Genomic DNA, 12,937 nt, shown 5'->3' on the forward strand with positions numbered 1-12,937 from the left:
CGGAGCAGATGCTCCCTCAGAACCTGCAGAAGAAACCAGGCCTGCAGACACCTTGATTTTGTGTTTTCTTGTTTTGTTTTGCTTTTGTTTTTTTGAGGCAGAATATCACTTTGTCACCCTCAGTAAAGTGCCCTGGCGTCATAGCTCGCAGCAACCTCAAACTCTTGATCTTAAGCAATCCTCTTGCCTCCACCTGCTGAGTAGCTGGGACTACAGGCACCTGCCACAATGCCTGGCTATTTTTTTTTTTTTTTTGAAATAGAGTCTTACTATGTCGCTCTGGGTAGAGTGCCATGGCATCACAGGTCACAGCAACCTCAAACTCTCGGGCTTAAGCGATTTTCTTGCCTCAGTCTCCCAAGTAGCTGGGACTACAGGTGCCTGCCACAATGCCTGGCTATTTTTAGAGATGGGGTCTTGCTCTAGACTCAGGCTGGTCTCGAACTCTTGAGCTCAGGCAATCCACCTGCCTCTGCCTCCCAGAGTACTAGGATTACAGGTGTGACCACTGTGCTTGATGGACACCTTGATTTGGGACTTTTGGCTTCAGAACTGAGAGAGAATAAATTTCTGTGGTTTTAAGCTACCCAATTTGTGGTAATGTATTACAGCAGCCACAGAAAGTGAGTGTCTCCTGTGTCCATTCTAATGCTGGGGTCAGTAGGGGGTTGGGCCAGAACATGTACACATACAAGAGATCTGACCTGAGATACAAAGTGGAAAATTTCGAAACTTCTGCTTTCTTGAAAAATAATCGAACCACCAGCCTAGCCAGTCTGGAGACAGTTACCATTTTTGCACAGACACTTAGGTTAACAAATATTCCCAAAGAAGAAATATCTCTTACATCAGCCCTGTTTGTTTCATACCTTGAGGATGCAGGACATTCTTTCTCTGGTAGATAGAGAACAGAATTTCCTTGTGTAATGAATTAAGATAAATTTTTAGTTTTACTAAATAGTTCCTTTCCCAGAAAGCTCAAATTTAATTTTGCTTTGTAATTTTCAGCAAAATGTACTGTTAGCAAATTTCCTTGCCAGCTTTCACAATCTCAGTGACATCACAGAACCTCCATCACCATAGGAAATTGTTCCTCTAGGTAGCTGTGATGATATCACTAGCTACAAGGAAAAGAAAAAAAAGAAGTAGCAACTAGGAAATTCTACATTTAGCTGTTAACTGATAACCAAGGAGGAACCAATTCATTTTTGTTGTTTTTTCTTTTTTTTCAGAGGAGGAAGAACTTTACCAACCAATTATTTAGCCATCTAAATAATTACAATACAGACACACCAAATGAAATGTAGTATTTTTATACCAACTCTATTTACTCTTCTGTTACACCAACTACATACATAATAGAGGTTAAATTATTTAATAATGGCTTAGACAATTCCATTTTTAAAAATAATTTCTTGGGGCCGGGTGTGGTGGCTCATGCCTATAACCCCAGCACTCTGGGAGGCTGAGGAGGTTGGATTGCTTGAGCTCAGGAGTCAAGTTAAGCAAATGAGCAAGAGCGAGACCGAGTCTCTGAAAATAGCTGGGAGTACTGGTGGGCGCCTGTAGTCCCAGCTACTTAGGAGGCTAAGGCAAGAGGATCGCTTGTGCCCAAGCGAAGTGTCTGAGGTTGCTGTGAGCTATGACACCACGGCACTCTGCTTAGGGCAACAAAGTGACACTCTGTCTCAAGAAAGAAAAAGATAATAATTTCTTGTGACTATTTGAAATACTAAAACATCTTGGTTTTATAGAATATAATTAAGAATTTTAAATCAGGAATCTTTAAAATATGGCAATTTGCTCTGATAGGAAAATTGTCTTCATTATATTGTTACATGAAAACAAATGCCAATGTCTAATAATAATAAAATTTTTTTAAAGAAATAGTGTTTTGCTATTTAGGCTGGCTTCAAACTCTGAGACTCAAGTGATCCTCCAACCATCCTCCTAAATAATCAATTTATTTTACAACACCTCAAACGTGAGGCCAAGAGCCAATCTTAAAAATGCTTAGGACAGGGTGGCGCCTGTGGCTCAAAAGGGTAGGGCGCTGGCTCCATATGCCGGAGGTGGTGGGTTCAGATCCAGCCCTGGCCAAAAACTGCAAAAAAAAATGCTTAGGACAACATGAAAGAAAATGTAGAAAGAATTGGTTTTTAAAGAGATTCCTGCTGGCCCCTGTAGCTCAGTGGGTGGGGGGCCAGCCACATACACCGAGGCTGGCAGGTTCGAATAGCCGGGCGTTGTGGTGGGCGCCTGTAGTCCCAGCTACTTGGGAGGCTAGGCAAGAGAATCACTTAAGCCCAAGAGTTGGAGATTGCTGTGAGCTATGATGCCATAGCCCTCTACCCAGGGCGACAGCTTGAGACTCTGTCTCAAAAATAAATAAACAAATAAAGTGGTTCCCCTCACTAAGCAGCATTCTTGATTTCTTAGATTTATTTGCTTATTATTTGTATAATCTCACCTGAGGTACAAGTGCCTTGTCAGGGAGGCTCCTCACTCCAGCAAATTAGGGAGTGGAGGCCACAGCTGTTCGCTCACTTTGGAGGGTACCCAATATGTGTTCACTTGGATTAGACATGAGCAAAGGGACTAAAAATGACTCCAAGAAAACAAAGAGACAGAGAAAGAGAAAGGAAGGAAGAGAGATGAGATGAATACAGGTGGTCACATTCGATCTGTGAGGGCGGCCTCACTAATTTTATTAGTCAGAATTCTCCAGAGAAACAGAACCTGTGTTCTCTGTCTGTGGGGGTGGGGTTGCTTGCACACACCTGGCAAGTCCAAAACATACAGGGCAGAGTACGCAAACAGGCTGAAAACCCAGGGAAGGGTTGATGTTGCAGCTTAAGTTCAAAGGCAGAATTCCCTCTTCTTGGGGCAACCTCCGTCTTTTTCCTTAAGGCCTTTAATTGATTAGAAGAGGTCCACCCACATTAGGGAGGATGACCTGCTTTGCTCAAAGAACACTTATCTTAAAAACACCATCACAGAAACATCAAATTGGTGTTTGACCAAAACTGAGTATAAGAGCCTAGCCAAGTTGATATATAAAATTAGTCACCATGCTCATAGTAAAAATAGCAAATAAAATTGATAATAAAGTATTTTTCACCATGCAGGTTTGCAGAGATTAAACAACATCTCACCTACTTCTGTCAAGGCTTCAGAGAACACTGACATACCATTGCAGGGGCACGGACACGAACAGTTTTTCTGCAGACAGTCTGGCAGTATCCAAGTAGAAAATGTGTTTACTTTTTAAGTCCACAATTTCACTTCTAGGAATAAATCCTAAGAGGATCAATAATCAAACAAGCATAAAATGGTGGGTATATGAGAATGCTCCAGCAACATTGTATATAATAATGGGAATCTGGAAGCAGTTTCAAAGTCCATCGGTTGGCAGCAGTTTAAATACAATAGATGTATACGATGGAATACACTCTAGACAGCGGTTCTCAACCTGTGGGTTGTAACCCCTTTGGGGGTCGATCGACCCTTTTACAGGGGTCGCCTAAATACATCCTGCATATCAGATATTTACCTTACAATTCATAACAGTAGCAAAATTATAGTTATGAAGTAGCAACGAAAATAATTTTATGGTTGGGGCTCACCACAACACGAGGAACTGTATTAGGAAAGTTGAGAACCACTGCCAGAACCAAGTAATACATCATCCCCAGCGAAAAATCTTCCTTGATTATATTACCAGCTGTGTTGCTAACATTTAAATAGTAACATTAAAAATCTGTGAGGTTAGCAATGAAAAGAAACATTTTTCTTTTCTCCCTAAAAGGAATCAAGAAGGGTGCATAAGGAATCAGCTGAATTTGGAGCCTATTTTGACATTCTGATTCCCTCTTAAGAAATGATGACTCAATGCAAATCAACAGGGTGACATGACTGCTAAAAAGTGTAATGCATTATTGGCACCATTAGAAGAACATTTGTCCGGAGTAAGAAAATTATGTTCAGTTCTGGGTAATACTAAAGAAATGCAATATTAAAAGAATGTGTCCAAAGGAGGGCAACCAGGACAGGGAAGATTCTAGAAACATGCCATGTGGATTAAAAAAAAAAAAAGGCTTAATAAGGACTATGATAAGTATTTTAAATATCCAAAGAGCTCATGTAAGAGACAGTAAATTTAGTTTGTTTAGATTCAGGGGCAGAACCAAGTTTAAGGATTACAAACCATAAGGAGACTGACTTCAACTGAATGTAAGAAATGATTTCTAATAAAACTAATGGAGTTAGCTTCCTGGAAAGACAGAAAACTCAGTTACTAAAAGGGTTCAAGGCAAAGCTAAATAACCTTCTAGAAAGTATGCTATCAAACAGGAGTCCACAAACTATCTGTGACGGACAGTTCTTTAATCCACTGTGGCCCAAAATTTTATAAAGTATTATAAAACTACATTAGTAGGAAGAAAGCATAAAAAATATAAGCCCCAATCTCTTATTATCTTATTTAATGGACATAAAGTTAAATTTCAATAAACCGAATTAGAACATACATAAAAGGAAAAGAATTTAAAAATGCTATTCACTGGGTGGCACTTGTGGCTCAAGGAGTGGGGCTGTGGCCCCATATACCTACTGGAGGTGGCGGGTTCAAACCCGGCCCTGGCCAAAAACTGCAAAAAAAAAAAAAAAAGCTATTCACTGAAAACGTGCAGTTAAGATTAAAACAGAGATTTCCTATAATTCAACTTTTTGTCATTTTTCAATTTTAACTGAGGAAATTATGAGTGAATTAGTGCTTCCCTTGAGCAGACCATTTTATATACTTTGAATAAGCACAATGCATATTAATATTTAAAAGTTTTTAATGTGACACATGAGCCTGTTTCTTACTAAAATATCCCATTGAGATGGATTGACATCTAAGGGAGTGATGCATATCTAACCTGTTTCCATGTTTTGTTTTAATATTATTCATAAGGCAGAACCAGATTTACAAAGGGATGATAATAAGAATAAAGGATTTTTAGAATAATTTAAACATATTCCGAATATTCCTTTTAACTTTTAGCCAAAATGAAGCAAGTCCTGATACATTTACAAAATTCATTTTTAATACTTCATTAGTTGCCAGTTAGAACAATGTATCCTACGAGCTTATAGCTAAACTTAAATAATCTTTTGATGAAATAAATGGTTTCTAGATCTACGAATTTGCTCTATGTATACATTTTTAATAGAAAATGAAATTTAAGGCATTCTATCCTACTCCTAACAACTTTTTGCAGATCTGCAATGTCAAAATAATCACTAACTTCACTGACAATTGTTAAATTATGAAACATGTAATAACAACCTGTAGAAGGTAGTTTTCCAAGCTTCTACCTTTTGCCATTTGATTTTATCTGCCATTGAAAAACATGCTGCGGCTCGGCGCCTGTGGCTCAAGTGGCTAAGGCGCCAGCCACATACACCTGAGCAGGTTCTAATCCAGCCCAAGCTCACCAAACAATGACGGCTGCAAAAAAAAAAAACGGGCGTTGTGGCGGGTGCCTGTAGTCCCAGCTACTTGGGAGGCGGAGGCAAGAGAATCGCTTGAACCCAGGAGTTGGAGATTGCTGTGAGCTGTGATGCCACAGCACTCTACCCAGGGCGACCGCTTGAGGCTCTGTCTCAAAAAAAAAAAAGAAAAAGAAAAACATGCTGCATTCCTGCCTTGTAAGAAGAATTCTGAAGGTATCAAACAAATTTGTAACTTTAGCTGGCCAATGTACATCTTTAAAAAGTTGGAACCAAACTGACTTCTTGCAGTGATACTAAATGCTCAAATATGCTCAACAGAACCATCTCTCTAGATAACCATCATAACCACACACAATCACAGTTGTTTATGATTGTCTTCCAAATTATCACATACTAAAGAGAATAATCTCAAATTCATTGCATTAGCTTTTACATAAATTATTGTCTTTACTAAGTCTCTAAACACATTATTCGGTTCGGTTGATATGATTTGAATAAAGACTTCTTCAAAGAAAGTAGTAGTATACTGATTTACATTCTGAGACAAGCTCCTTAATTTAGGCAACTATTCCAGAATTTTCTTTCTTGAGAATTTTTCTTGTATTGCAACTGTACAACCAGTTAATTGCATTCTTACACAAAACTTCAAACCACATTCACTGACATTGCAATTTCTTATAGTTTTCTGTTGTTTAGTATTAGTTATGCTTATTGGGAATGATGCTAAAAAGAATGATTCCTTCTTATGACTGTAAAATTCAACTAGCATTTAAAATAAAGGAATGACCATATTAGCTATATGCATGTGTGTATGTGTACATATATGTATACATTCATGTACATCAAACAGATTGCAAGGACAAGTAATTTATTTGCATTATTTGTTCCATAAATTAGTCTTCATGGGTATTTCAAGTTTTTGTACTCTCGATAAGTGATAATGAGGTACCGTTTGCCACAATCTCCCAACATTTCTAAGAATCTTTGATGAAGTTTTTCACTAATGTGAAATATAGGGCATAAGGTACATTACTTGGATGATGGTGACATTAAAAGCCGAGACTTCACCACTATAAAATATATCTATGGAACAAAATTGCCCCTGTACCCCTTAAATTTATATGAATAAAATCCTCTATGGGACAGCAATTTCTTCTATGAAACTATATTTAGATACTTGTGAAGCAATGACTGTGTGAGGTAATTTTAGACAGTAAACACAGTGACACCCCTAATCAAACAGGGTCCTTGGAAGTCATAAAGTTTGCAATACAGTAGGGGAGATAAATATTTATCAAAAATAGCACAAAAAGATACTAATTACAGACTTTAAGTGGCACGAGGAGATATACAGTGTTGCATACAGTAACAGAAACTACCTACTTCTCTAAAAAAGTGAAATTTTAGCTGACATATAAAGGATGTTTTTTAGGACAGGTAAAACAAACATAATAAAGTGCTACCAAGGAAATTAAGGAGCAGTAATAAGCCTCTTAGAGGCTTAAACTAGGACCTAAAATTTGTTTCTACTTCATGTTCTTTTAAATGGAAAATATACTTAGTGGCTAATCAAAATTAAAACATTTTCCATTCTTTGCCTACTAAATTGATAAAGTTTTTTTTTTTTTTTTGAGACAGAGTCTCAAGCTGTCGCCCTGGATAGAGCGCCATGGCATCAGAGCTCACAGCAACCTCCAACTCGGGCTCAAGTTATCCTCTTGCCTCAGTTTTTCTTTTTAATAGAGACGGGGGTCTCGCTTTTGCTCAGGGTGGTCTTGAACTCATGAGCTCAAGCAATGTATCTGCCTTGGCCTCCCAGAGTGCTAGGATTACAGGTGTGAGCCACCTCACCCAGCCTAAATTGATAAAGATTTTAAAACATTTTAATCCAAATGTAGAGAACACAGTTTCTTATACCAATGTAGAAGTATAAATCTAAACCACAGATTTTAAAAATATACTTTAGCATGCATGTCTTTTGATTATACTCATGAAACTAATCTAAAAAAAATGTAGAAATGGTGAAGTAGGATGTTAATAACAGCATTATTTACAACATGGAACAGAAACAATGATTATGTCTAACAGTAGGGAGTTGAATGATGACAATCCAGATTATAGAATAATATGCATCCTGGTGGCATATGCCTGTATTCCCAGTCACTTGGGAGACTGAGGCAAGAAGGTCATTTCCACCCAGGAGTTGGAGTTTGCAAATAGCAATGATGAGGCCACTGCACTCTAGACCCAGTGACAGAGCAAGACTCTGTCTCAAAAAAAAAAAGTGTGAATCCAAAAGATGGCTGGAAATTCTAAGGGTATGGGTGGGCTTTATTATTATTATTTTTTTAACTTTTTTTTTATTAAATCATAGCTGTGTACAATAATGCAAAAAAAAAAAGAATAATATGCATCCATTAAATCAGAGTACTTAAATGATACAGAAAAGTTCATATTAAGTGAAAAAAGCATTATGAAATAGCATGCATAATAAATACTGTTTTTATTTTTTGAAATATATGTAAAGAAATACAAAGGAAGAACATATACAAAATTCTGTGTTAACAATATCTGTGGCTAGGGCAATTCTTATTTTCTATTTAGTCTCCACTTTTTAAAAATAATGCATTAAAGGATAATAATGCATTACATGCATAGTTAGAAAACAATGTCTTAGAAAAATAAAGTATCTCAGCAGTATTAATTCAGTAGATACTATGGTTTTTTATTGGATCATAACTGTGTACATTACTGCATTTATGGGGTACAATGTGCTGATTTTATATACAATTTGGAATGCTTACATCAAACTGGTTAAAATAGCATTCACCTCACTTATTTGACACTATGGTTTTTTTGGGTTTTTTTAGCAGTTCTGGCCAGGGCTGGGTTTGAACCCACCACCTCTGGCATATAGGGCTGGCGCCCTACTCCTTGAGCCACAGGCTCCGCCCTGACACTATGGTTTTTAACAGGGCCACTTTTCATTATTGGCCAACCAAAAAGTATGACTCCTCACAGGAACTAAAGTATGTTTGATGAATGGATAAACAGAATGAATAATGACCTCAGAATATTCCAACACTTAATTTTACTACTGTCATTTATTCTACTAGTCATTCTTGGCTAATGCACATCCAAATGTTATGCTAATTAAGCGCTTTGAAACGTCACTTCTTTTGGGTGAAGGTTAAGTTCATATAGAGGTCTGTGTGAGAGTGCCCTCTGGTGGTGTCACCAATAATGCTTTTTATCAATTTGGGGTATATTAATTCACTCCACCAGCGAAAATATGAGAACAAGAACCTGGGGTGAGTTTTTCAGGAAGCTACATCTCTTAAACTAAAGAACCATCCTGTTAGAGTAAGAGGCTAGAAGACAGGGATGAGACTGGATACAGAAGCTTGAAGTTCAGGGTAGGTGTTAAAGAAAACAACACTCAAAAGGGACTCATAACTGCAGGCAAGAACTGCCACCTTAAATGAACACTGGCTGATTACAGTATCATTTACATTGTGGTTTTAAAATTTCTCCACCCTTGAAATCAACATGACTGTTCCAAAGACACCGTATAAAGTATGAAAATGGGAGGGAACTCAATTTTTATAAATTACTACCCAAATTTTTAATAAAAACCAACCCCTTGGCCTTGAATTTTCTTCCCCTCAATTAGTAAGACTACAAAAGATCTAAGACCACTTTCTTTCTGTGCAGCCCTTCCCTTTTGAGCACGCCCATTTTATTTTCTGAGTGTACTTTTGCTCTCAATAAAGCTTTTGTTTGCTTGGTTTACCTGGTACATCCTGAAATTCTTTTCTATAACAAACACCAAGAACTTGGAAAAAAACCCACGCAGGGTCAGGTGCAGTGGCTCAAGCCTGTAATCTTAGCACTATGGGAGGCCAAGCTCAGGAGTTCAAGACCAGGCTGAGCAAGAGTGAGACCCCCATCTCTACTAAATACAGAAAAACTAGCTGAGTGTAGTGCCACATGCCTGTAGTCCCAGCTACTCAGGAGGCTGAGGAAAGAGGACTACTCAAGCCCCAAGAGTTTGAGGTTGCTGTGAGCTATGACACCATAATACTCTACCCAAGGCAATAAAGTAAGACTCTATTTCAAAACAAAAAACCTCCACTGAGAGGTTGGTTAAAAATGTATCTAAAAACAAAAAAATAAACAGGCCTTTCATAAAATGTTAGTGATGATGAATAATAGGTTCCTATCTCTAGGGTGAGGATGGGAGTAGGGGATAGAAGGAGGGATTGCTGGTAATGGAATATGTACTTTTTAGCAAAATTAAAAATCAGCAATTATGAAAACCAAAATTCTAAGAACTACAGTGTTAATCTATATTTCCAGTATAATAAAGTCAAAATTAATTCTCTAAAGCACTGACATACAAGTATGTCATTTGGGCATCTTAGAATTGAACAATCCCTGCTTAGATTTTTGTACTTAGAAAAAATGAAAACTTTTGGCATTATATTTTGGTATTTTAATTCTTTCCACATTTATAATGTATCTTTAAAAAATCATAAAATTTTGGATGTAAATCAACCTGAAAGAAAACAGATCACTTTTCAAGGATCCATGATTAACATACCTGGTAAATATTTCTGATTTATCAAGTTCTCTTGAATTGTTTTTTCTTTGATCTTTCCAAAAATAGTAAATGAAAAAAAAAATTAACTTTCTAAAATTATGATTAATAATTATAGTATTTTATATATAATTAATATATTACAATTTAATATAATTATAAATATCAGTGTTATATATAATTTATTAGAAATAATTTATAATTAATTAGCATTATACTAATGTTAATTATTATTATTATTATATTTTTATTTTTTATTTTTTTGTAGAGACAGAGTCTCACTTTATGGCCCTCAGTAGAGTGCCCTGGCCTCACACAGCTCACAGCAACCTCCAACTCCTGGGCTTAAGCGATTCTCCTGCCTCAGCCTCCCGAGTAGCTGGGACTACAGGCGCCCGCCACAACGCCCGGCTATTTTTTTGTTGTTGCAGTTTGGCCGGGGCTGAGTTTGAACCCGCCACCCTCGGCATATGGGGCCGGCGCCCTACTCACTGAGCCACAGGCGCCGCCCTAATGTTAATTATTTTTATTTTATACAAGTACTTAAAAATATTTCTTTGGGTAACATAAAGATATCATTACTGTTTCCTTTACTCTCTCCAATTCACTATTCCTCATGCTTCTGGCCACTTACTTTTAACTAGAATTTCTTTATTAAAAGAACTAAAAGGGTGGTGCCTGTAGCTCAAAGGAGTATGGCGCTGGCCCCATATGCGGGAGGTAGTGGGTTCAAATCCAGCCCCAGCCAAAAACTGAAAAAAAAAAAAAAAAAATCCAAAAAACTAAAGAATAGACTTTGAATGAGAAATTATTTTTCACATCAGTTTTACCAATACCGTATTACAAATACAGTAATCACCTTTCCAACTTCTTAAAAATTCTTTACCTCCAAAATAGAAATTGCAGAGGCAGCAATAATGTTAAGGATCATCAAGCTGGCAGTGACAAGCAAAGTAGAATAATTTATTAACATCCACGTAACACTAGGTTAGTGATATTAACATTTTAATCACAAAGCTATAGCTGTCTGCATCTACTCTAAAGCTAGCATAATTTTTAAGATAGCCAGAAAAAAAAAAAGCCAAAACAAATTATATAATATTCTATCTAGAAAAATCTCTGGGACAGCACATTCCAGGATGAGAAAAAAAACCAAAACACCCCTTTGTCATTGTGATGCACTGAAAAAAAGTCTAGGAGCCTCACAATTTGGATCCTGGCTTTCCCACTTGTTTGGTAAGGTTCAAGTCATTTAGTCTTATCTCTATGGGAATAATGCTCCTTCTTCAAAGATTGTGAGAATTTAATAATAATGCATAGAAAGGGCCTAGTGGATAACAGAAACTGATTAAATTTAACTGATTATTTCCTAGAAGCCAATCAAAATACTGTAACATTTATTTTCTGGGTAGATTTCACGAGTTTGGTTTTAAAAATCCCCTTCAGAGCTAGGCACCCACAGCTCAGTGGTTAGGGTGCTGGCCACATACACTGGGGCTGGTGGGATTGAATCCATCCCGGGCCTGCTAAGCAACAATGACAACTACAACAACAGCAAAAAAAAATAGCCGGGTGTTGTGGCAGGCACCTGTACTCTCAGCTACTTAGGAAGCTGGGGCAAGAGAATTGCTTAAGCCCAAGAGTCTGACATAGCTGTGATCTGTGATGCCACTGCACTCTATTGAGGGTGACACACTAAGACTCTGTCTCAAAAAAAAAAAAAAAAAAATTTCAGGAGAACCATGCATTTTTATTAGTATTTATACTATACTAATAATAATACTAGACATATAAAAATACAGATGTTTCTCAACTTACAATGGGGATATGTACCAATAAATCCGTAAGTTGAAAATGTTGTAAGTCAATAATGCATTTAACATACCTAGCCTACTGAACATCATAGTTTAGCCTATCCTACCTTAAATGTGCTCAGAACACTTATATTAGCCCACTGTTGGGCAAAGTCCTCTAACACAAAGCCTATAATGAAGAGTTGAGTTTCTCATATAATTTATCGATGTTCAACTAAACATGCATGGCTTTCACACCATCAAAGAGTCAAAAAAAATCCTAAATTAGGGACCATCTGCAAATGAAAGACTTTAATATGGCAAAAGAAAATGAGATAAAATAGGTTTCTCTAAGTGAGAATGTCAATCCAGACTGAATATATATAAAGAAAGACACATTCTGATATACGAGAAGGCATTTTATTATTACTATTTTACTATATAACATATTAATGAATATACCACATTGCATTTTCTCAAATGCCATCTGAGGCACATTTTTCTTCGATTCCCTGGAAAACCTCAGTATCATCTGTCCTTTGGAGGATTCAGTTTCTTACGACGAGTGTGATACCTTGAAAAGAAGAAAATAATTGGCTGGGGGCATCAGCATACCAGATTTTAGTCTGTACTACAAAGCCATAGTGGTCAAGACAGCATGGTACTGGCACAAAAACAGAGACATAGACACTTGGAATCGAATTGAAAAACCAAGAAATGAAACTAACATCTTACAACCACCTAATCTTCGATAAACCAAACAAGAACTTACCTTGGGGGAAAGACTCCCTATTCAATAAATGGTGTTGGGAGAACTGGATGTCTACATGTAAAAGACTGAAACTGGACCCACACCTTTCCCCACTCACAAAAATTGATTCACGATGGATAAAGGACTTAAATTTAAGGCATGAAACAATAAAAATCCTCAAAGAAAGCATAGGAAAAACACTGGAAGATATTGGCCTGGGGGAAGACTTCATGAAGAAGACCGCCATGGCAATTGCAACAACAACAAAAATAAACAAATGGGACTTCATTAAAC

At 37.1% G+C, this 12,937-nt stretch overlaps 1 protein-coding gene across 10 annotated transcripts in view; it reads right to left on the reverse strand.

The window, feature by feature from the left end:
• The window catches only part of MRPL42 (mitochondrial ribosomal protein L42), a 61,156-nt gene that overhangs the window by 10,261 nt on the left and 37,958 nt on the right, over positions 1-12,937 (reverse strand). For 4 of the 10 annotated variants that reach the window (XR_008379080.1, XM_053586630.1, XM_053586633.1 and 1 more), the window contains one exon: positions 12,248-12,466. The exons of 5 other annotated variants lie outside the window; for them this stretch is intronic. Coding sequence is in view for 4 of the 5 variants with exons in the window: in XM_053586630.1 (XP_053442605.1) it covers positions 12,421-12,466 (46 nt within the window). In the remaining variant the exon portion in view is untranslated. Of the gene's footprint in view, positions 1-12,247; positions 12,490-12,937 lie in introns of those variants that run through there. One more of the 10 variants, XM_053586631.1, reaches the window with a different exon arrangement.

Source organism: Nycticebus coucang, chromosome 3 (genome assembly GCF_027406575.1).
Source record: "Nycticebus coucang isolate mNycCou1 chromosome 3, mNycCou1.pri, whole genome shotgun sequence".
Taxonomy (NCBI): domain Eukaryota; kingdom Metazoa; phylum Chordata; class Mammalia; order Primates; family Lorisidae; genus Nycticebus; species Nycticebus coucang.